Source organism: Heterodontus francisci, chromosome 2 (genome assembly GCF_036365525.1).
Source record: "Heterodontus francisci isolate sHetFra1 chromosome 2, sHetFra1.hap1, whole genome shotgun sequence".
Lineage (NCBI taxonomy): Eukaryota > Metazoa > Chordata > Chondrichthyes > Heterodontiformes > Heterodontidae > Heterodontus > Heterodontus francisci.
In genome coordinates, this window is record NC_090372.1 from 94,943,501 (window position 1) to 94,966,891 (window position 23,391).

Sequence of the window (23,391 nt, forward strand, 5' to 3'; positions counted from 1 at the left end):
TCTCTCTCTCTCCAGCCTCCGACTCTGTCCTTTTGGCGCGCTTTGTGAACCTCCGCTCCTGCTGCTCACTCTCTGTCCCTCTCTCTCCAGCCTCCGACTCTGTCCATTTGGTGCTGCTCTCTCTCTCTCTCTCCGGCCTCCCTTTTTCCAGCAATGTGGGTAATTTTTAAGTGGTAGGGTTGTAAAAGCAGGCAGCATCAAAATAGCCTTGCATTTTGATTTTTGAATTTCTCTACAAAGGTTAAAGGATTCTGGTCGGTACAGACAATAGTCTCTCTATATCCATTTTGGACTTAAACCACAAAATGCTGGCGAGCTAGTAGCATTTCCAGTGTTTCCTTTTCCACAGTGGAATATCTCTTTTGGTGTTGGTTGAATTTTTTCAGAAAAGTAACCAACTGGTCTCTTAATGTCTGACTCATCATCTTGGAGCAGGATGGCACCTACCCCTAAGTCACTAGCATCAACTGTCACTTTAAAGGGTTTCTTAAAATTCAGAGCTGCAAGCACTGGTTCATTGGTTAGAATAGCTTAAAGCCTCTCGAAAACTGTCTGGCATCTCTCTGACCACACTACCTTTGCTTTTTTTGCAGTAAGTCTGTCAGTGGGGTGGCTATAGTGCTGAAGTTTGGGAAAAACTTGCGGTAAAAGCCACACATCCCCAAAAATTGAATTTTTTCCGTTTGGTCGTGGGACGGGAAAAATTCATCATCACTTGTACTTTTACTGCCCTGGGCAGCACTCGCCCCTGACCTACAACTTTCTCTCAATAAGTTACTTGAGCTTCAGCAAACTTGCTTTTTGCGAGATTTACCACTAGGTTAGCTGAAACATTTGGAAAAGGGCTTCTAATTGCTCGAGGTACTTCCCCTCCAGGTCTCAATATACACTCGTAAATCATCCAGATACACTACACAGTTGGGTAGGTTCATCCCCTTTTGGAAGGTGGCTGGAGCATTTCTTAATCCAAAAGGCATCACTCAGCACTGGAATAGGCTGTCTGGGGTAACAAAAGCTGAGATTTCATTTGCTCAGGGTATTTAGAGAACCTGCCAATATCCCTTCAGCAAGTCTATTTTGGTTATGTAGGTGGCATTCCCTACTCTACCAATACAGTCTGCCAGGCAGGGAATTGGGTTGGAATCAGCTCTTGTCACTGCATTAACCTTCCTGTAATCAAAGCAGAGCCTTGTTGAGCCATCGGACTTGGGCAAAAGCACAACTGGGGAACTCCAGCTGCTCTGGCTGGGCTCAATCTCGTGGGCCATTCTTACTATTTCTCTCCGGTATCACTGCGGCACCACTAACTGGTGAACCACTGTCCACTTCTTGCTCTCAGGTCTGTGAGAGCAACTCCATTTCCTAATCAGTACCTCATTCTTTAAATATTAGCAATCAGGGACTCCCTCTGCTTCAATTTCAGATTGTGCTAACTCTCTCAATACTGGGTCAGCTCGCTGAGCCTCAGCTAGGGAAGATTTATTTAACTCATTCCCTGGGTCTTCTAACTTTCCAAAGAAAGTCTCAGACAGACAGAGCTCATGGTCATTTGCCTGCAGTGCCAATTCAGTCTCCTCTGGGGGAGCTGGTTTGACCATGGCCTCATTCATTACACATTCAGGGAAACTGCAGGGGACCATCTCCTGCCACTGCCCTGTCTCTCTGACCTCCTGCGGTCTCTCTTTCACTACTGGGGAAGCTACCACCTTTATCCCCGCTAGATCATTACCTAGGAGCAGGTCAACCCAATCCGCAGGCAAACTAGGAACAATCCCTGCCGTCACCGGTCCCGAAATTAAGTCGCACTCCAAGTGCACCCGGTGTAAAGGTACAGGCATACACTGCCCTCCAATACCATTCACTACCATTCTGGAGTTTAGTGCACTTTCTGGGGGAAAGGTCAGTCCTTTTCCCAGTAAAAGGGATCTAGTGGCCCCTGTGTCCCTGAGAATTACTATGGGCTTGCTTGCCCCACTCAAGGGGTATAGGGTTACTCTCCCTTCAGACACAAATCCCTGATAACCTTCAGGAATCCTATTAAATTTTCCTACACTTGCAGCCATAAGCTTCCTGGGTCTCACTCTTACTGCAGTTAAAGCCACAGCCTTTTCTGCTGTGCTTTCCATCAGGGTCCTTTCTTCACTGAGCGGGTGTGCCCTGATTAACCCTGCAGGTTTTCCCTTTAGTTTCCAGCAGGTCATCTCTTAAATACCCTGCTTTATTACAATGGAAGCACACAGGTCTCCGGGTCTCACTCCTACTTACAGAATCTTCCTTTTTGACTGGAGGAGGACCTCCTGTGTCTCCTGCTTTTCTTTCCCTCCCAGGACTGTTTGGGCTTCTATCACCTTCCCAGCCTCTGTCTTTTTCAGATTTGTGGGGGTGATTAGGAAAGGTTTTCCCCTGGGAAACTGACTTATAATTGAGAGCAAACTCATCGGCCAGGACTGCTGCCTGTCGGGCTATATGAGCTTTTTGTTCCTCCACATGTGTCTTTATGGAGAGTGGGAGAGGGTTTTTAAATTCCTCTAACAAAGTTACTTCTCTGAGATTTTCATAGCTGAGCTGTACTTTAAGAGCCCTCAGCCATTGATCAAAAGTCAGCTGCTTATTTCTCTCAAACTCCAGGTAAAGTTGATCAGCTTGCTTCTTGAGGGTTCTAAGCTTTTGGCGATAGGCTTCCGGTACTAATTCATATGCCCCGAAGATTGCATTTTTTGTCAGTTCATAACTTGATGAACTTTCATCTGGCAATATGGAGGAAACCTCATGGGCTTTTCCTACTAATTTACTCTGTAACAGCAGAGTCCAACCCTCAGCTGGCCACTTTAACTGTCTTGCCAGTTTTTCAAAAGACACAAAAAACACTTCCACGTCTCCCTCATTGAATTTTGTGATCGGTTGGGAGAGTTTTAACAATTTTGTAACCAGCCCTGAATTACGCTCCTTCATATTGGCCATGCTTTCACTGGGATTACTCTGTCACCCCCTAGTTAATTCAAACTGCTTCAGCTCTCTCTCTTTGCATTCTATCTGGAACGTTCTTTCTCTTTCTCTCTCCTCTCTTTTTTATGTTCCTTCTGGAAGGCTCTTTCTTTCTTTCTGTCCTGTCTCTCTCTTTCTTTTTCTCTTTCCTCTGTTCCAATTGTATCTTTGCTAGCAATACCCAGTCAGGGTCTACTTCTAAAATAAAAGCAAAATACTGCGGATGCTGGAAATCTGAAACAAAAACAAGTTTTTGTTTCAGAGGGTCTACTTCTAACCCTGTTTCAGCTTCTTCAGATTCAAGGAAAAATGGTTGGCCACTAGCCTTAGGAGTTCAGACTTCCTAGCCTTGCCACGTACAGTGATCCCACACTGTTCAGCCATTTTCCTCAACTCCTCCATAGACAGAGCTTTTAACTATTCCCAAGTTACTTCACCCTGGCTTGGGGAGCTAACAGTATCAGTCGCAGACATGTTAGTATTCAAGCACACACAACCACAAGAAAACTTGTATAGAAATCTTTTCTCTTTTTTTGATCGAGAACAGTTTGGCTTCCCACTTCCAATCTCTCGTTTATCTGTGGGTCAAATCTCAGCGCTATTCCCCAAATTTCTGTTACGATCAGGTGAGAAAGTCTAAGGGTTACCTCTCAGCCTTTGCCTGGTTTAACCATAACAGGGTTTAATTTTAGAAACACCGTGTTTTTAGCTCCCCCTTAGTGAATCCTTGTTCACTGCTCCTGTTGTAAGGCAAAGAAATCAAACAGGTTTCCTTAGATTTAAACAAGAAAGGTAGAAATTTATTCATCTTAAACTCTAATCCAGTTAACGGCTACGAATATGTGACGCGAGCACGCTAGCATGCATACATAATAAACACACACGCAGATCGAGACAGAAAAAGTAGAAGGAATAACGGGGAAAAGTTTGAGGCAATATCTGTTAGTTAGAGTCCTTTGAGTGCAATGTGTTGTCTTTGGTTGCCGGTAGGTCTTGAAATTCTTTGGGGCCCAGTTCACGTTTCAACTTGTTCCGAGGTAGGAGTCTTTTCTCTCTTGAGGTTTACGTGTCTTCCGTGGGTCTGGTAGCTTGGGGAGAAAGCGAGAGAGCACCAGCCAGGAGAGAGAGGCTTTCTTATTCCAAGTTCCAGTTCAAACAGCCTTCTGATTCTCTCTCTCTGGCACAATTCAAAAATGCAAATGTCCTTCCAGCCCAGTGTCTGGTGATCTTCAAACAAGTTATTTCGTTACTCCAGCAACAGTTTAAAATCAATGTTCATATGACAAAATTAATATGCCTCATCCTTGGCAAATGGGGGTCTGCATGACACAGGCACAGGGTGCGTCGGTGAGGGAAACTTTCAAGACATTACCTGACACGGAAGAAAAGACGGATTATGAATGTGCAGTGAAAGTTTTGAAGGACCATTATGTGGTGATGCCAAATGCCACACCCCAAAGGTATGTTTTCCATCAAATGAGACAGAAAGATGGGGAAAAAGTAGCCCAATTTGTGACTCATTTGAGGCAGGCGTCGGATGGATGCAATAATGCTGCGACGGATTTGAATAACCAGATAACGGATCAGGTGGTCCAACATTGCAAGCTGGATAAGTTAAGACGCAGGCTGCTGGAAGGAGAAGGTGACTTAACGTTGAATGACACTTTGAAGATAACGGCTGCATTGGAAGCAGTGGATGGTCAAGTTCACAGCATGAAACTAGGTCCCATTTCCGCCATCGGCACGACATAATCTGAGGTTAATCGAGTGACACAACAGAATCCAAGTACACATAAATGTAAACAGAAAAAGTGAATGAGGACACGAATAACAATCGTGGATACATGTTTTCTGTCAAAGGAAGCAACCGTGAAAAAGTTCCAGTGATTGTTGGAGGTGTTGAAGTGAGTGTTACTATGGATTCCAGTTCTTTTTTTCATTAAAAGTTTAATGTAGGTTTCCAATTAATGAATTTAAAAATCCTCATTTGGCATAGCAGGTTTTCTTGACAATGGCTAGACTGGCTGTACGTCAGGTTTGCTCAACAGCTGTCTTGAAGGAGCAAAGGCCGAAACTACACAAGTGGGAATGGTAGGGATGAGAGATAGTGTTAAATGTGCTGAGAACACAGGTGTTGAATGCAAAGATGAGTGAACAGAATAGTGTGGCAACTCAATAGCAGCACAGCTATCATGATGGGTAGAGACCCAGAGGTAAAGAAAATTGAGTGAAGTACATTCAGATATCATCTTAAAAATAACTATTTGCAATATTAGCTTACAGTATGGTATTCCTCTTATTTTAATGTGATCGTCAACTGGCTTATTTTAAATAAGTTACTGCCTCCCATTACAATAACAGACAGAGGAATGTTATGTGAATACGTTAACCTTCTGTACATTAATATTGCTAAAAGTAATGATGAGGTGAGAACTATTGAATTCAAAGTAAAATGGATCATTTTTTAAATCTTCATGAGTCTTCTACATTTGGCATAATGTTTCACTTCTCATCTAAAACTAATGTCAAAGTTAGTCCCTTTAATATGAGTGACAGGGAGCAGGGCTGGTACAGGCGGTCATTTGTAAAGGTGATGGATAAAGCCAGTGTTTTGCCGAGTAGGAAATGGCCTGTAACAAACATCTTATAATAGTCTCTCATTGTGCCATCACTTTGAAACAGATTTTGAGTCACTACCATTTTGCAAGTGAACTTAAAAAAGCACAACACTTGACAAGCACATAAATATGGTTATAGTTTTCATATCTCAAACAGTATAGCATACTATCAAGCACATCAGTCTGTTCTATTGATATGCTGTTTTATATCTATTTTGACATGCTTTATGAAACCTTCTTAGTGTTCCCATAAAGACTCTCAGGACTTTGCTCCTACCTTATCTAACAATGTATATGGATTCACAGAATTAAATGTGAAAGGTGCTTCCATTTGGAATTTTTCTCTAAACTCTATTTGTTTAGCCTGTTAAAAGAAAAAGAAACATACACAATGAGTATAGAGCCCTCAATGAGTATTTCAAATTTCATTACTTATTGTTAAGATTTTTCAAATACAAACTAAATGAAATCAAGTTTGGTTGCACTGGTTTTTAGCAGAAAAAAGGTAGCACTTACGTCAAATGCCACACATTTTTTTCTGATGAGTGACACCTCTGCAGTCTGGAGGGCTGCAACTTCATGCTTCACAGAAACAGCAATCTTCTTTGTATTATTCCACTTTTCTGGTAATTCCTATTGATTATTGAACAATTTATTGCTTAAAAGAAGACATTTTCACTATATTTCTGTCACTTTATCTAGAAAACAAAAATCTTTCATAAAAATTAGTTGACCTCCTGTGGCACTGTACAGGGAAGGGTGGTAATTTGCAACTTCACCATCTGGTCAGTATTCTGGCAGAGTGGATCACCCACCCTTTATATAGTTTGTATATAAGGTTTTTATTCCATTGATTTCAGTGGATAAGGCGATGAATTTAAAAATTACTTCTGGGGACTGAAGACCAAAGGTAGCTGCTGGAATTGAAGCTCAGGACTCTCCCCGGGAGGCCTAGACAATTATAACAGCTAGGTCTCATTAGCATCCTGCTGGCCAACTGCCCACCCAATAAGCAGTTGGCTGGCTACTAGCAGATCAGATGATCCAGAAGCTGCCCATCAACACTCAGGTAAATCACTGGAGGTAAGGGATGTGGGGGTTGTTGGGGTGGGGGGAGGGTGGAAGGAGTGTATAGCAAGGTCTCATGGGTGGATACAGAAGGTAGTCCGGGGCAGCATAAGCCCACTTTTGCCTTGTGGGGCATGGAAGAAAACTCCTGTTCAGTTGCTCGGTCTAATAGATCTGCATATATTAATAAGGTATCTACCAAACTCAGGTGGATGCTTCAACTGCCTGACAGTGAGGTTAAGCCATCAAAACAAGGAGCCATTTTATGTAGTAAATTAAAAAATTTTTTGAAAATCAACAACACATTTTCCTCAATAAACTTGCTGAAAATACATCTGAACAAAGAAAAAAAAATCTACCTCTAACTGCACGTAAACTTGGTCTGGCATACTTTGATCATAACTCTCAAGAAGAGTAATTGTCTCCTTTAAAGGTTCAAAGAGTTCATCAGTGGTGGTCTGTCTGTCTCTCACAGCCATTAGATGTCCCATTATATCGACAAGGCCATTATAGTCTCCTTCTTTCACCTTCTTTTTAAGTCCCTTATCTGTTATCTTTATAAATTCTTCAAGTTCACTTAGGCTGTGTGAAAGAAAAAGCCAAAAACTGCAGTCACTCTTGTGAAAACTACTGAAATGCAAAATATATTAAAATGTGAACTCTTAAACTATCCTGCCAAATTTCAGGTAGGATAGCTGAGAAAATCCAGCCCACATTACCTAATGGGGCTGAATTTTATAAGCCTGCCACCGGAATCAGCAACGGGCGAGAAAAATGGCGATCCGCCCATGTGGGCCGAACGCCAAAGAGCCACCGCAATTCCAAATGTGGTGGCTCATTTAAATTGCCTGAGCGGGCCATTCACCACCGCCCCCCACCCCCACCGATGAGGGGGAGCGCTGTCCATTCCTGGAAATGGCGTCAGCTGCCTCTGCGCAGGCAATAACACCATTTTTAAAGGGCTGTCAGCTTTACTGGGAAATTTAAATATTTAAAATTAAATGGAATTAAAAAAATACATCTCTTTTGCTCCTCTCCCACCCCCCCCCAATAACGATTAAATTAATTATTTGACCCCCCCCCAAAACACTTATCTATGCCATTTGACCTTCCCCCCCCGACCCCTGCAAACTGCACAAACTTTCACCTGCAACCCTTCCCACCCCCATCCCCTACACCCATGATGTTAATTTAACCCTGTTCCCCCTCCCCCAGCACTGATAAATTTACCTCATCCCTCCCCACAAGTGTTCCGCCTCATTTCCCCAGCCGGGGATCCAAAGGCGCAGCAGTGCCGACCACTGGGCTCAAGATCACGACGGGACATCAGGAGGCAACGTGAGATTAACTAATTTGGTTACTTCAATTTATTTAAAAAATTTAAATTGCAGTCCCATCGCCAAGCAGCGGGGCAGGGAGAGGCCACCACGAGGCCTCGTCGCCGTCAATAATATCGGGCTAGGCCCTGCCGCGTCAAGATCTGTAGTGGGCCTCATCCGAGGCCATTTTAAGGGCCCTCACCCCGCCACAGATCCAGACGTCGAGGGCTCCTCAAAATCCAGCTCATGGTTTTCAAATTTTGCTTAGAATAGTTACAAGTAGTAATTGCAGTATTCTGTTGTGCCTTTTTGAGACTAAAGCTTTCACTTCATAGTTAAGCACTGCTATAGGGCCCAACATCACTGCTGGTTGGATTCTACATGGCCTTGTGAATGTAACCTGATGTAAAAAAAGAACAGAATAATCAATTCTGTTGAGTGAATATTGCTAATCGGTAACCACAAAAAGCGCACATACTGTATTTTCCTCTTCATTATTGTCTTAATAGGGGAGACGGTGATGTAGTGGTAATGTCACTGGACTTGTAACTCAGAGAACCAGGCTACTGGTCTGGGGAAATGGGTTCGAATCCCACCACAGCAGAAGGTGAAATTTGAATTCAATTAATCTGGGAATTAAAAAAAGCTAGTCTAATGGTGACCATGAAACCATTGTCGATTGTTGTAAATGGTTCACTAAAGTCCTTTAGGGAAATCTGCTGTCCTTACCTACATGTGACTCCAGACCCACAGCAATGTGGTTGACCCTTAAAATGCCCTTTGAAATGGCCTAGCAAGCCACTCCGTTCAAGGACAATTAGACAATAAAAGCAACACCCTCATCCCACAAATGAATAATAAAGAAAAATGATTTGGTGCATTACAGCAAAATGCCCCAACCAGCAATGTAACATAATAAAGTCTGTAACTAAGATAAAGCAGAGTGACTGAGAACCCTACAAAAAGGTGGAGCATACATGTTTATTTCCAAATCCAAAAACAGTCAGTGATTTACCTGTCAGTAACATAACGCATGAGGTGTTCTTTAAACATCCAGCTCCATTTTTTGATCGTATTTAACAATGCCATCTTAAATGGTTTGATGTCAACTCTAAACCAACTTTCAAAGACTCGACTGTCTTCAAATTTGCTGATCTGGATATACAGATTTTCATAGATATCAATCTGTAAAATGAAATACAAAATTAAGAATCATAGCCATAAGAATTGTTATTCTTTTTAGGTCATCAATTGTAATATTAAACCTACAAACAATAACTTGCAGCATAGTATGTATTATGTTCAAAATAATTAACAGCAAGTATTGGAAAAAACTGATGTAAAAATAGGCTGGAGTTTTAACTGTACTGTGGCATGGCAGGATATGGGTTTGCATTAGAATTTCCCACACAATGGCGTACATATTGACTTTGTGCAATAGCGTAAAACGAATAATAGCAAATTGACAGTCCTTTTTATATCCCTTCCAATTCTTATTTCCATTGACTTCTATAAATAAAAATTGAGAGATGTAAAATAGGCTGTCGACTCACTATCACCTGATTTCCACAATCACACAAAGTCAAGATTTACCCCAGTGAGTTCTCAATCTCAGCTGCCTCCCTACAGGGACGCGTTGAGTACAGACCAGTTGGGTGCTCAGCAATGGGAATGGAACAAGAGAGTAGAGGTACATCTCATGGACAAGGTGAGCTTGGACAGGGCATGAGGGGAGATTTGAGAGAAACTAGTGAAAGATGCTAATTCACAACTAGGGTGTGGGTGATGTTTAGTACCTTGGCATCCCAGAAGAGAAAAGTACCAAATTCAATAAGTTAATATTGAAATAAGAAATACAGAAATTATGTTTCAAAAATTATTCAGAGCATCTGTGATCTTGGGGTGTCATCTGTGTGGAAGGCAGAGAGCACAGAATTGACACTCAATGGAGGGAAAAAAGGCAAGTTAACCTAGGTCATTCTAACCTATCAGCTGACATCCAGGACAGAGGCTTGCTAACTCTTCAGCTATTAGTTTCCTTTTGGTGAGTGGTCATCAGGAGATGGGTGTTGGTGGGGTAACACAAACGAGTTGTTTTGCTAAATAAAGGCCCTGAAAATCCACAGCTACAATTTAAGAGATTACATTGGATTTCAGCTCCGGGTGCTCTCCACTGTTGATCCCACCAAAGTTTCCGAGATCAACATGGTATGCGTTATCACTAGGATCACTCCTCTGGAGCCCAACTGTCCTGTCTAACTGGAAAGCTATGCAATGTTGGTGAGGTGGTGTGGTTGGGGGTGTGGTGGAGAAGGTGGTTGGCCAGGCCTCTAAGACTCTATCCTCTCAGCTTGTACGTGTAAGATATCAGTCTAATTTATTTTTTCTAATAGCGTCAACTTTCTTTGGGGTTATGAGCTCCACCCCCCCGCCACCCCACACTTCTTTGAGAATTGAATCTTCTTCACAAATGAATTTTTACTTTAAAAATACATCCATTGTTTACTCATAGTAAGCATACATAGAGTCATTTACAGCACAGAAGGAGGCCATTTGGCCCTTTGAATCCATGCCAGCTCTCCACGGAGCTATCCCGTCAGTCCCATTTCCCTGCAGTCCTGCAAGGTTATTTCCTTCAAGAGACCATCCAATTTCCTTTTGAAGTTATTGATTGTCTCTACTTTCATCACTCTTGTGGGCAGCAAGTTCCAAGTCATTACTACCCGCTGCATAAAAAAGTTCTTCCTCATATTCCCCCGCATCGCTTGCCCAAAAACTTCAATCTGTGTCCCTTAGTCCTTGAACCATTAGTTAATGGGAATGTTTTTCCTTTTAAGCCTGTCATAATCTTGTACACATCTATTAAATCTGCCCTCAATCGCCTTTGTTCTAAGGAGAACAACCCCAGCTCTTTCAAACTAACCTTGTATCTAAAATCCCCCATCCCTGAAATCATTTTGGTAAATCTCCTCTGCACCCTCTCAAGGACCCTCCCATCCTTCCTATGGACTAGAACTGAATGCAATACTCCAGTTGGGGCCGCTAATTTACATAACATTCCCAAATGACAAAGATTATTAAAGGTTTCAATAAGAAGACAAGTCATTGTGAACAGTCTTTGGGTGAAAAACTAGGCTCATTAGCATCCCTTTTTTGGGTGTCACAAGAGCTCTTGGAGCTCCAAAATGGTGTCATGGCACGCGCACACGCCAGCAAGGAACAATGTGTGAGATGTCTGTGTTGCAGTAAGGACGCCATCACTGAAATTTGCTATCTGCTGCAGCCACAACTTCAACTTCAGAGTAGGGCAAGGACCGCATTACCAGTGGTTATGAAGGTCACCCTGGCAATGAACTTATACGCATCAGACTCCTTCCAGGCTGGAGCTGAAGATATGTGCAACATCTCGCAGTTTGCCATCCACTGTTATATAAAGGAGGTCACTGACACTCTCTATTTAAAGAGAGCTAACTACATTTCATTCTCTCTTGGCACAGTCAAGCAAGCACACAGCTTCGCTAGAATTGTGGATGCTGCATGTCAACTCTGCCCTATACTGGAATTGACCATTAGTTTGTGACCATAGGCAGCGAATCATGCAGGTCAATGGCCGGTACCTGGCAGCAGTCATGATGTCTTCATTCTGTGACAGTCCACTGTGCCAGCTGCATTTGGGCCACCACAGCAAAGCAAAGGATGGCTACTGGGCAACAATGGCAATTCGTTGATGACATGACTCTGGTGTGCAACCCATGCACACACACATGCAGCATGCATACCTTGAAAGCCGTACTGCCACACGACATGTGATAGAGCAGACCACTGGTATGCTGAAACCATGCTTTCACTGCCTGGATCGCTCCAGAGGATCTGCAGTATATGGCAAAGCACATACCAAAACACGTGGTGGTGTGCTGCATGCTACACAACCACATCATTATAGAATCATAGAATGTTTACAGCACGGAAGGAGGCCACTCGGCCTGTCACGTCCATGCCGGCTCTCTGCAAGTCTACTCAGCTCGTTTCACTCCCTTGCCTTTTCCATGTAGCCCTGAAAATTTTTTTCTCTTCAGATCATTATCCAATTCCCTTTTAAAAGCCACGATTGAATCTGGCTCCACCACACTCTCAGGCAGTGCATTGCAGATCCTAACCACTCGCTGCATAAAAAGGTTTCTCCTCATGTCACTCTTCCTTCTTGTGCCAATCATCTTAAATAGGTGTCCTCTGGTTCTTGAACCTTCTGCCAATGGGATCAGTTTCTCCCTATCTACTCTGTCCAGACCCCGCATGACCTTGAACACCTCTGTCAACTCTGCTCTCAACCTTCTCTTCTCTGGAGAACAGCTCCAGCTTTGCCAATCTATCCTCGAAACTGAAGTTTCGTAAATCACTTCTGCACCTTCTCCTTCCTAAAGTGTGGTGCCCAGAACTAGACACAATACTCTAGTTGAGGCAGAAACAGTGTTTTCTCAATGTCCATCACAATATCCTTGCTTTTGTACCCTATGCCCCTATTTGTAAAGCTCAGGGTCCTGCCTGCTTTATTAACCTCTTTCTCAACCTGCCCTATTACCTTCAATGATCTGTGCACATATACCCCCAGGTCCCTCTGCTTATACACCCCCTTTAGAATTGTATCCTTTGTTATTATTACCTCTCCTTGTTCTTCCTACAAAATGTATTACTTCACACTTCTATGCATTAAATTTCATCTGCATCATGTCCACCCATTCCACCAGCCTGGCAATGTCCTCTTGAAGTTCATCACTATCTTCCTCATAGTTCACAATACTTCCAAGTTTTGTGTCACCCTCAAATTTTGAAATTGTGCCCTGCGCACCCAAGTCTAGGTCATTAATATAGATCAAGAAAAGCAGAGGTCCCAACACCTGTTGTGTTTTCTCTCTCTCTCTTTGCTAATCACAAACACACCAACATGAGGAGTAATAAAATAAAAGCAAAATACTGCGGATGCTGGAAATCTGAAATATAAACAGAAAGTGCTGGAAAAACGCAGCAGGTCTGGCAGCATCTGCGGAGAGAGAAGTAGAGTTAACGTTTCAGGTCAGTGACCCTTCTTCAGAAGGGTCTTAAGCAAGAAAAGTGGGGGTGGGTCAAGAGATAACAAAAGAGAAGGTATTGATAGGACAAGGGCACAGAATAGCTGATCAGAAGGTCATGGAGCAAAGGCAAACAATATGTTAATGATGTGCCGAAAGACAAAGCATTAGTACAGATAGGGTGTTAATGGACTGAAAACTGAACAGCCACAGGCGCAAACATGAAAAAAACAGTGGGTAGGCACAGTAGAAACAAACTGAACAAACTAAAATAAAATAAACACAAAAAAGAAAAGAAAAAATAACTAAAGATAAAAGTAAAACGGGGGGCCCATCATGCTCTGAAATCACTGAACTCAATGTTCAGTCCGGCAGGCTGTAGCGTGCCTAATCGGTAAATGAGATGCTGTTCCTTGAGCTTGCGTTGAAGTTCACTGGAACACTGCAGCAATCCCAGGACAGAGATGTGAGCATGAGAGCAGGGGGGTGTGTTGAATTGGCCAGCAACCGAAAGCTCAGGGTCATGCTTTCGGACTGAGCAGAGGTGTTCCGCAAAGTGGTCACCCAGTCTCCGTTTGGTCTCCCCAATGTAGAGGAGACCACATTGTGAGCAGCGAATACAGTATACTACATTGAAAGAAGTACAAGTAAATCACTGCATCACCTGAAAGGAGTGTTTGGGGCCTGGGATAGTGAGGAGAGAGGAGGTAAATGGGTAGGTATTACACCTCCTGCACTTGTAGGGGAAGGTGCCATGGGAAGGGGACGAGGTGGTGGGGGTAATGGAGGAGTGGACCAGGGTGTCACGGAGGGAACGATCTCTTCGGAATGCTGACAGGAAAAGGGAGGGGAAGATGCCTTTGGTAGCGGCATCATGCTAGAGGTGGTGGAAATGACTGAGGATGATCCTTTGGATATGGAGGCTGATGGGGTGGAAAGTGAGGACAAGGGGAACCCTGTCACGGTTCTGGGAGGGAGGGGAAGGGGTGAGGGTAGAGGTGTGGGAAATGGGCCGGACACGGTTGAGGGCCCTGTCAACCACAGTGAGGGGGGAATCCTCAGTTGAGGAAAAAGGAATCACAAGCACTGTCATGGAAGGTAGCATCAACAGAGGAGGTGCGTCGGAGCCGGAGAAACTGGGAGAATGGAATGGAGTCCTTACAGGAGGTAGGGTGTGAGGAAGTGTAGTCGAAGTAGCTGTGAGAGTCTGTGGGCTTATAATGAATATTAGTAGACAGCCTGTCCCCAGAGATGGAGACAGAGAAGTCGAGGAAGGGAAGGGAAGTGGCGGAGATAGACCATGTAAAGGTGAGAGAAGGGTGGAAATTAGAAGCAAAGTTGATGACGTTTTCCAGTTCCCGGCGGGAGCAGGAAATGGCACTGATACAGTCACCAATGTACCGGAAAAAGAGTTGGGGGTGGGGGCCTGAGTAGGACTGGAACAAGGAATGTTCGACATATCCCACAAGACAGGCATAACTAGGGCCCATGCGGGTACCCATAGAAACATCTTTTACTTGAACGAAGTGAGTGGAGTTGAAGGAAGAGTTGTTCAATGTGAGAACAAGTTCAGCCAGGTGGAGGAGGGTGGCAGTGGACAACATGAGAATTAGCAACTAAAATTACATGGATTCTTTATTTGAAGATATGAAACAATGTACAACAATAATTGGGAGGTTCACTAACACGCCTGGTCTCTCTGACTGCTCCTAATTTCTGCCCGATGATTTTATGAATATAGATATCACATCCCGTTTGGTGATAGACAGCAGTTTTAGACACGCCCTTAAAGGTACACCGCAACATCCCCCTTTTTTAAAAAATTAAAATTGTATCCTTAAACAATCAGAACTATTTACATTACATTGAGAAAACTGTTATGTGTTTAAAAACACCATTATACAAAGTGATAAACTTATAATTCTCTGAAGCATAATAGTGGTTTACTGATGTGCCCAGACTTTATTACTGTGAAGCTGGTTTGAAATCGCTGTCTGTTCTCACAATTCTGTTTGTGCATGCCTTCAATCGCGTTCGACTTGCAATTGGGCTACTTGGTGTTTCTTGTTCCAGTACTTCCCAGATTTGGCATTGTTTTCTTTGCAATGTCATGCCATTGGGCATTTGTACTTGGTATAATTGTAGTTCTGGACAGATACTTATGACTTCTGCTGGATTCCATGTTCCATTGGTATGGTAATGCACTCGTACCTTCTGTACCATGTTTAAGTTGGCTAATTCTTTGCCCGCATGTCAGTCGTCTATGTCCTTCATCTTCCCTGTTTTTCAACAAGTGCATTTTGTACCCCTGGGAGTATCAATGAATGGTGACTGGGAAGGGTTGTTCACACTTGCCTGCTGAACAATAATTCTGCAGGTGAAGGAATGGTTGCGCTGAGCGATGTCTCTCTGAGGTCTAGTATCACGATGTGTAGATTGTGCTTGGTTTGCCAACACTTAATGATTAGAGACTTTACAGTACATACCATATATTGCACCATGCCATTGGACTTGAGATAGTGTGGTGATAAGGTAGTATGCTGAACTCCCCACTTTTCACACATCACCTTGAATGGTTTTCCAATATATTAGATTAGATTAGAGATACAGCACTGAAACAGGCCCTTCGGCCCACCGAGTCTGTGCCGACCATTAACCACCCATTTATACTAATCCTACACTAATCCCATATTCCTACCAAACATCCCCACCTGTCCCTATATTTCCCTACCACCTACTTATACTAGTGACAATTTATAATGGCCAATTTACCTACCAACCTGCAAGTCTTTTGGCTTGTGGGAGGAAACCGGAGCACCCGGAGAAAACCCACGCAGACACAGGGAGAACTTGCAAACTCCACACAGGCAGTACCCAGAATCGAACCCGGGTCCCTGGAGCTGTGAGGCTGCAGTGCTAAGCACTGCGCCACTGTGCCGCCCATTGTCTGAAACGACTTCTTGCGGTGCCCCAAAGAGGCTGAAAATTGCACTCAGTGTGTCTGGGCTGGCTGTGCTGGATGTGTCGTATAACTAACAAATAATGGGAAACTTAGAGAAGTAGTCAGTCACAACCAAGAAATCATCTCCATGGATGCTGAAGAGATCGGTTGCAATACTGGTCCACGGATGTGAGGGAATAGTGGTCCTTTTTGGTGACTGGGCATGTAGGCGTGGCATATCTCGTATTCCTTCACAGCAGTTTCAATGTCTTGATTCATCCCTGGCCATAATACTGCTTCTCTAACCAGTCTCCTGGTTCGGTCTATCCTCATATGTGCTTGATGCAACTGTTGTAGGATGTCAGGTCTCAAGGATTCTGGAATGAGGATTTGCTTGCCCCTGAAGATAATACCTTGGGATATTCCGAGCTCATCTCTATGAGGCCAAAATAGTTTTAAAACCTTTGGAAGGTCCTGGAAGGACTCTGGCCACCCATCAATCATGATCTTCCATAATTGTTGTAACAGAGTCGTTGGACATTTCTTATTGCAGTTGATGGCATTTATACTGCCCGAAACTTATGAGGTCAACATGTAAGATGCCTTCTACTTCATTGTCGATGAGATCTACTAACAGACCTAAGGAAATAGCTACAGTCTTGGATAGATTAGGTAGACGACTTAGAGTATTGGATGTGACCATGGGACTACCTGACTTGTAATGTATGTCATAGTCATAGCCTTGTATTTTGACGAGTAACCACTGTAATCTGGGTGGTGCACTGGTTAACGATTTACGCCAGATCATTTCAAGTGGTTTGTGGTCAGTTTCGCAACAAACTTTTTTCCCAAACAGGTGCATGTGGAAACGTTGGATTCCAAAAACCAAGGCTAAGGTTTCCCGTTCGATATTTGAATAGTTGGACTGGGCTGTTGACAGACTCTCGGAAGCAAAAGCGACAGGCTTCTCTTTTTGCAAGATGCATGCTCCATGACCTTTTTGTGGCGCATCAATATCCAGTGTAGTTTCGTCTGCTGGGTCGTAGAATTGGAGTGTTGATGGTCCTTTGATTAATGACTTCTTGAGCTCATCAAATATGTACTGCTCTTCCTACCAGATAACGAGACTTCTTTCATCAGAAGTTCTTGAAGAAATGAGCCTTTTTGTGCAAAGTTCAATATATATGGCAAAAGAAAACTGAATAAGCCTAAGTAATGTCAAAGGTCAATTTTGTCTTTCGGGTTGGGCATTGCGCTAATGTCCTCCAGTTTGGAAGGATCAGGACAGATGACAGCATCTGAATACACAGACCAGAAGTTGAACTGTTGCGCATTAATGTTGCACTTTTGACTATTAAACACAAGTCCTTGCCAACGTGCTGCTTCCATGAGAAGGTGCAAATTTCAATCACGCTCCTGTTTTGTTCGGCCAACAACGGCGATGTCATCTGCTATACAGATGCATCCTGAAACCTCACATGATATGGTCCATGTGTTGTTGAAAAATATTTTGGCTTACGGAAAGCCTGAATGGTAACAGTTGGAAACAGTATCTCCTGAATGGAGTACGGAATATCGTTAGCCCCTGAGAGGTCTTCTCCAAATGTATTGTCCAGTATCCATGTTTAGCATCAAGCTTGGAGAAAAATTTGGTGTTTGCAAACTTGGGGTTCAGCTCCTCCAAGGTGGGAATTTTATGTGGATATCATTTCTGTGCCGTATTCAGACGCCTTGGGTCTAAACAAACTCATACAGAGCCATCTTTTTTAACGATGCATGTGATGGAACTACACAAATCGGTGTGGTGCTGGACTTTACGATGTTGCCATCCCTTTCCATCCTATCCAGTTTCACCCTTAGCTTACTCTGGATATGGAGGATCGATGGAAGGAATAGCATCTGCACGTGCATACAATACTGCATCGCCCTTGAAACTTTCAATCCTCTTGAACCTACACGGGTATAGTGATGTTAGGCTGGCTATGGAGGTGATCAGGTTGTCTTCGCCATTTTCATGTTGACACTATGGATGGTAAGCAAGGTCAGATCTCTGCACGCAGGAAGGCCTGCAATTGCTGGACCTGTGGTGGCCACGATATAGAATATCTGGGTTGACCATGGTGAATTGTTGTTGCGACATTCAAGTGCAATGAATCCCAGTGATGGAATCTCTGAGCCATTGTAGGCTGTGAGCTTGGCAGTAGTTGGTTGAGCCATCAATTTCCACTTCTATGGGTACATGCTTTTCAGAATGCAAAGTGGGAGAATGTTAGCACTCACACTCTTGTCGCTTTTGACCACAGCAAATTCTTACCAGACTTCTGTGGGCATACAATGTGAATAATGGCAAAGGCTTCTGATGGTACCACAGTGTCAACATGATCTGTGATGTTGATTGTATGCAATGCCTGCTCATTGCATGTGTCAACGCTCTGGTCATCCAACCTTGTCATCTGACTGGTCATTTCATGGATTTGCTGCTTGTGATATCTGATACCCTCCATTTGCTTGCTGCAATGCTATACCTGTCTGCATCCGACTGTGGCTTGCCCTGGTGTTGAGTCACCTGTTCTGGCTTTGGCTTCTTGCAGGGATGCTGGTAGTGTCCTCTGGGGCCACATGCCTTGCACGGTCATGGCAAGCTGGACAATTTTTGGATGCATGTATGAAACTGCACCACCTGCATGGCTTACCTGGTCTGTTTGAACTAGCTACTGTGCCAATGGTGGATGTAGAGCACAAAGCCTGTAGATTCTGTTTACCCATAAGGATTGTTTCATATTTGCATTTGCTTTTGAGCAATGCTTCCAAGCTGTAACCTTTAGGTTGGTCCAAAAGATCTTTTTGAAATGCTTCAAGTGGGGTAGAAGCTATCATGAGTTTGATGCTTCTATCAGCCTGCTCTGCCTCTGTAATCACACCCTTTATCTCTGCAGTAGTTCACAAACTTATCTATCATCTCCTTGGGTTGCTGTCTGAAAGACATAAACTCGAGACGGTGTATTCAGAAGTTGAACTTCACCCTTAACTACTCTTCCAGTATAGACCATATTTTGCTTGGGTCTACAGTCCTGATGTGTTCAGTCTTCATTTGCTATGGCTATTTTTACCTTGATGGCTTGTCTAGTTTGGAGGCAGCCAGACCCAGAAAACATAGCTCCATCTATTGTCTGAACAATTTGAATTCGGTAAGGAGGTCTGCTGCCTTTTAATTCAGGGATAGGAATTTTATTGTCATCCTGTCAGTCCTCACAGGAGTTTGAGTTACATCTGGGGCAGGAACAAAAAAAAATCAAACATGCACAATCCTGAAGGGGTGAAGTTCTGTGGCTCCACTGGCTTGCAGTACCTTGGTTGGCCACACCTAGTTGTTGGACTTGAGATCAATGACGCTGTTGCAGCCGTCCCGCTCTTTTGCTAGGCCTTGCCCATGAAGCTGAGTTTCAACGTCAAAAAACTTAATGGCAATCAAGGCCCTTTTCAGTCTTCTCAAAGCTGCTGGAGACTGCCACTTGACAGACTTCTTATTTTTTTTTATTTTCTGGCCCTATCACGAATGCTTGGTTCCCCCCACCACCCCGGTACTTCTGATCCGGTGCCCTGATGCCCAGTGTCACACCTCATGGACTTGGTTATATAAAGCATATTTTTTCCTTGTGCAAGCTGTATCAGCAGTTGGACTCAGACTAATGCTCCCACAATCTGCAGTTGTTTTATCAGGACTGCCGTGTAATGGACGTCTATCCTGTTGCAGAACTACTCACATAGAGACTTCCACACTGCTGTAAATACTGCAGATGTGGTTCTTCTTCAAACTTCCACACACTGGAATTCTGTAGCGGGTGGAGGGGTTCAATGTCGCAGATCCTGCAAAATCTTAGAATTAACTCTTCAAACACCACCAGCTGCCAGCATATTGTGTTCTTTCTTTGCTTAACACAAACACACCAACTACAGGAGGAGGATTGATGAGTAAAATTTAGTGGATTCTTTATTTGAAGATATGAAACTATGTACAACAATAACTGGGAGGTTCACTAACACGTCTGGTCTCTGACTGCTCCTAACCTCTGCCCGATGATTACATGAGTATATACTTTATATCCTGTCTGGTGATAGACAGCAGTTTTAGACACACCACTTAAAGGTATACCACAACAACAACAATCCCTGGGGAATTTCACTATATACCTTCCAAAAAACAACCGTTCATTATTATTCTCTGTTTCCTATCACTCAGCCAACTTCGTATCCATGCCACCATGGGGTTCAACTTCACTGGCAAACCTACTATGTGGCACTTTATCCAACACCTTTTGGAAGTCCACATACAGCACATTAATCTCAATAATCCTCTCTGTTACCTCATCAGAAAACTCAATCAAATTAGTTAAACATGATTTGCCCTTAACAAATCCCTGCTGGCTTTCCTTAATTAGTCCACATTTATCCAAGTGACTGTTAATTTTGTCCCAGATTATCATTTGTAAAAGCTTTCCCACCACCAAGGTTAAACTGACTGACTTGTAGTTGCTGAGTTTATCCTCACACACTTTTTGGAACAAGGATGAAACATTTGCATTTTTGCAGTCCCCTGGCACCACACCTGTATCAAAGGAGGATTGGAAGATTATGGCCAACGTGTCCACAATTTCCACCCTTATTCCCTCAGTATCTCAGTATCCTTGGAAACATCTGTGACTTATCAACTTTAAGTACAACCATACTTTCTAACACCACCTCTTTGTCAGTTCTTAGCCCATTGAGTGTCTCAATTACCTCCTCTTTCATGAAGCCACCAGCTGAGGGGCAGGAGCATTTGAATGAGGAGGAACAGGACCATGAGGAGTAGGAAGAAGCGGAAAAGGAAGAAGAGGAGGAAGAGGAAGGGAGCTGGCAACCAGCATAGCCTATTCTGTTCAGGTTGCCCATGAAGAACTCATCCAAGTGCATTACCAGTAACCACAACCCCAATTCTGCTTTCAGCAACTGTTCCACATCTTACCCTCTCCCTCTGTCACTGACCTTCACAGCATTCACTTAGCTACAATGAAAAATAAAAACTACCACAAAATAAACATTCCAAACCAAAGTTAAAAATGAAAATCAATTAATCATCCTTGTGCATTCCTTTAGCATCTGTCTTCCGTGTGCCTTTGCCTGTCCTGGTGCCCCTATGCAGTGTTACCCAAGTGGATGCAGCATGGCTGGTGGTAGGCTGCTGATTTTCAATGGAGGAGACTGCACATGGTCTTGGATGTCAAACTCAAGCAGCTCTGGGCCTCTCGGCAGATGAGGCAACAGTCTAGGGGGCTGGCTGACAGGCAACAAGGGCACTGGCGGAGTGGCAGGGGTGAGAGGAGGGGTGAGAGGAAAAATGCTGTCTTTCCAAGACAGGAGAGGAGGTTCGTGCTCAATGGAGCCACTGCCGCTTCCTTGGGGTGGAACCTCAATAATCTTAGTAATCTGTTGGAGGAGCACCATGATGGCAGCAGTCTCAGCTTGCATGGCGGCAAGCTACACTTGCACGACAGCAGTCTGCGCTTCCTCTGCAACACTCAGACGTTGGGTGGGTGCTGCTTGTTTTGCAATGGAAGCTGTCACAAGTGAAAGTGAAATGAAAAATATTCCAGAAGTCAAGCCTCCTGACATCTATAAATCTTGACCTGTCACTTCTTTGTAAACATCTCCCCAAATCAAAAACAACCCCTGCTGAGGGATTATCCACAGAAAGGTGCCTTCCAGTAAGACTTGTTTACAAGCCAAATCCAGGTACCTTCTGGTGACTTCTTTTAAAAAAACACAAAGTTCAGCATCTCTTCAAGATTCCAGATGAATAAATGTCCACAATTCAACTATAAATCCTTAAAAACATATTTTATGAAAAAAATAGAAGCATTCTCCTAACACCTCCACTCCTGGAGAAATGAAACACCATTTTTAAATGTGTTTCATTACAAAGATGACAACATTTTAAAACACATTTTCATACTCCTCTCCATTCACTCTTTACCTCTAGTTCATACAATTTTTCTTTGTACCATCTTTGCATTCATGTAACTCAAAACAAAGTTAGATTCTTGATAAAGCATCTGCAATAACATTATTTTTGCCTGCAATGTGGATAATCTTTAGATGATAGGGCTGTAATAGTAAACTCCGGCAGAATAGCCTGTCATTCTGGTTTTTAAACTTTTCCACAAAGGCTAGGGGGTTTATGATCAGTATATACCAGTGTCTCTCTGTAGTCATGGCGGATATAGACTTCAAAATGCTTAAGAGCCAATAATAGACCTAGGGTTTCTTTTTCTACTGTTGAATATCCTTTTTGGTGTTGATATAGTTTTTTTGGAAAGTATCCCACTGGTCTTTCTATGCCTGATTTGTCATCTTGTAACAGGTCACTGGCATCAATTACTATCTTGAAGGGCTTAGTGAAATTTGGAGCAGCCAACACTGAATCATTAGTCGAAATGGCTTTCAGCTTCTCAAAAGATGCTTGGCACTACCCTGACCACACTACCTTGGTTTGCTTTTTCTGTAGCAAATCTGTCAGTGGAGCAGCTATGGTACTGAAATTTGGTACAAACTTCTGATAGAAACCACACATTATCAAAAATCTTGCTTAGTCTTAGGGGTAGGGAACTTCCCCAATGCCTGTACTTTTGCTGTTCTTGGCACCACTTGTCCTTACCCTACTATATGCCTGAGATAAATCGTTCTCACTTTTGCAAATTCATTTTTGGCAAGATTTATTAATAAATCAGCTGATTGTAATTTTTTAAACAGAGGTTCTCGTTGTTTCAAGTGGTCCTTCCAAGTGTCACTATATACCAGCACATTATCAAGGTAAACTAGAGAATTAGGAACACAGGCTACGATGGTTCATTAGTCTCTGAAAAGTGGCTGGGGCATTTTTTAGCCCAAATGGCATCACTCGGCACTGAAAAAGACTCTCCGGTGTGACAAAAGCCGCTATTTCTTTCACTCAGGGTGCTAGAGGAACTTGCTAGTACTCCTTTAACAAATCTATTTTTATAAGGAACATGGCACTGCCCACTCTGTCAATACAGTCTTCCAAGCGAGTGATTGGGTAGGAGTCTGCCTTTGTTACTGCATTAACTTTTCTGTAGTCTATGCAAAGTCTAGTTGAACTGCCAGGTTTAGGCATTAATACTACTGGTGAATGCCAGCTGCTTTGAGTGGGTTCAATTAGGTAGTTTTCCAGCATGTATTAGATTTCTGCTTTTACCTGGACCTGTTTCTCTGGACTTAAGCAGTAAGGAGGCTGTTTTATAGGAAAGGATTTCCCTACATCCACATCATGTATGGCTAAGGTTGTACATCCTGGCTTACCCCTACAGACTCTTGCAAATGCTGTGAGTAGCCTCATT

The 23,391-nt window shown here is 43.3% G+C and overlaps 1 protein-coding gene across 1 annotated transcript in view; it reads right to left on the reverse strand.

The window, feature by feature from the left end:
- The window catches only part of LOC137345649 (dynein axonemal heavy chain 11-like), a 622,812-nt gene that overhangs the window by 448,384 nt on the left and 151,037 nt on the right, over positions 1–23,391 (reverse strand). Inside the window, exons 15-18 of the mRNA XM_068008891.1 lie at positions 9,006–9,175; positions 7,031–7,253; positions 6,120–6,236; positions 5,881–5,967 (exon numbers count right to left, since the gene is read on the reverse strand). Of these exons, the coding sequence (XP_067864992.1) occupies positions 5,881–5,967; positions 6,120–6,236; positions 7,031–7,253; positions 9,006–9,175 (597 nt within the window). The remainder of the gene's footprint in view (positions 1–5,880; positions 5,968–6,119; positions 6,237–7,030; positions 7,254–9,005; positions 9,176–23,391) is intronic.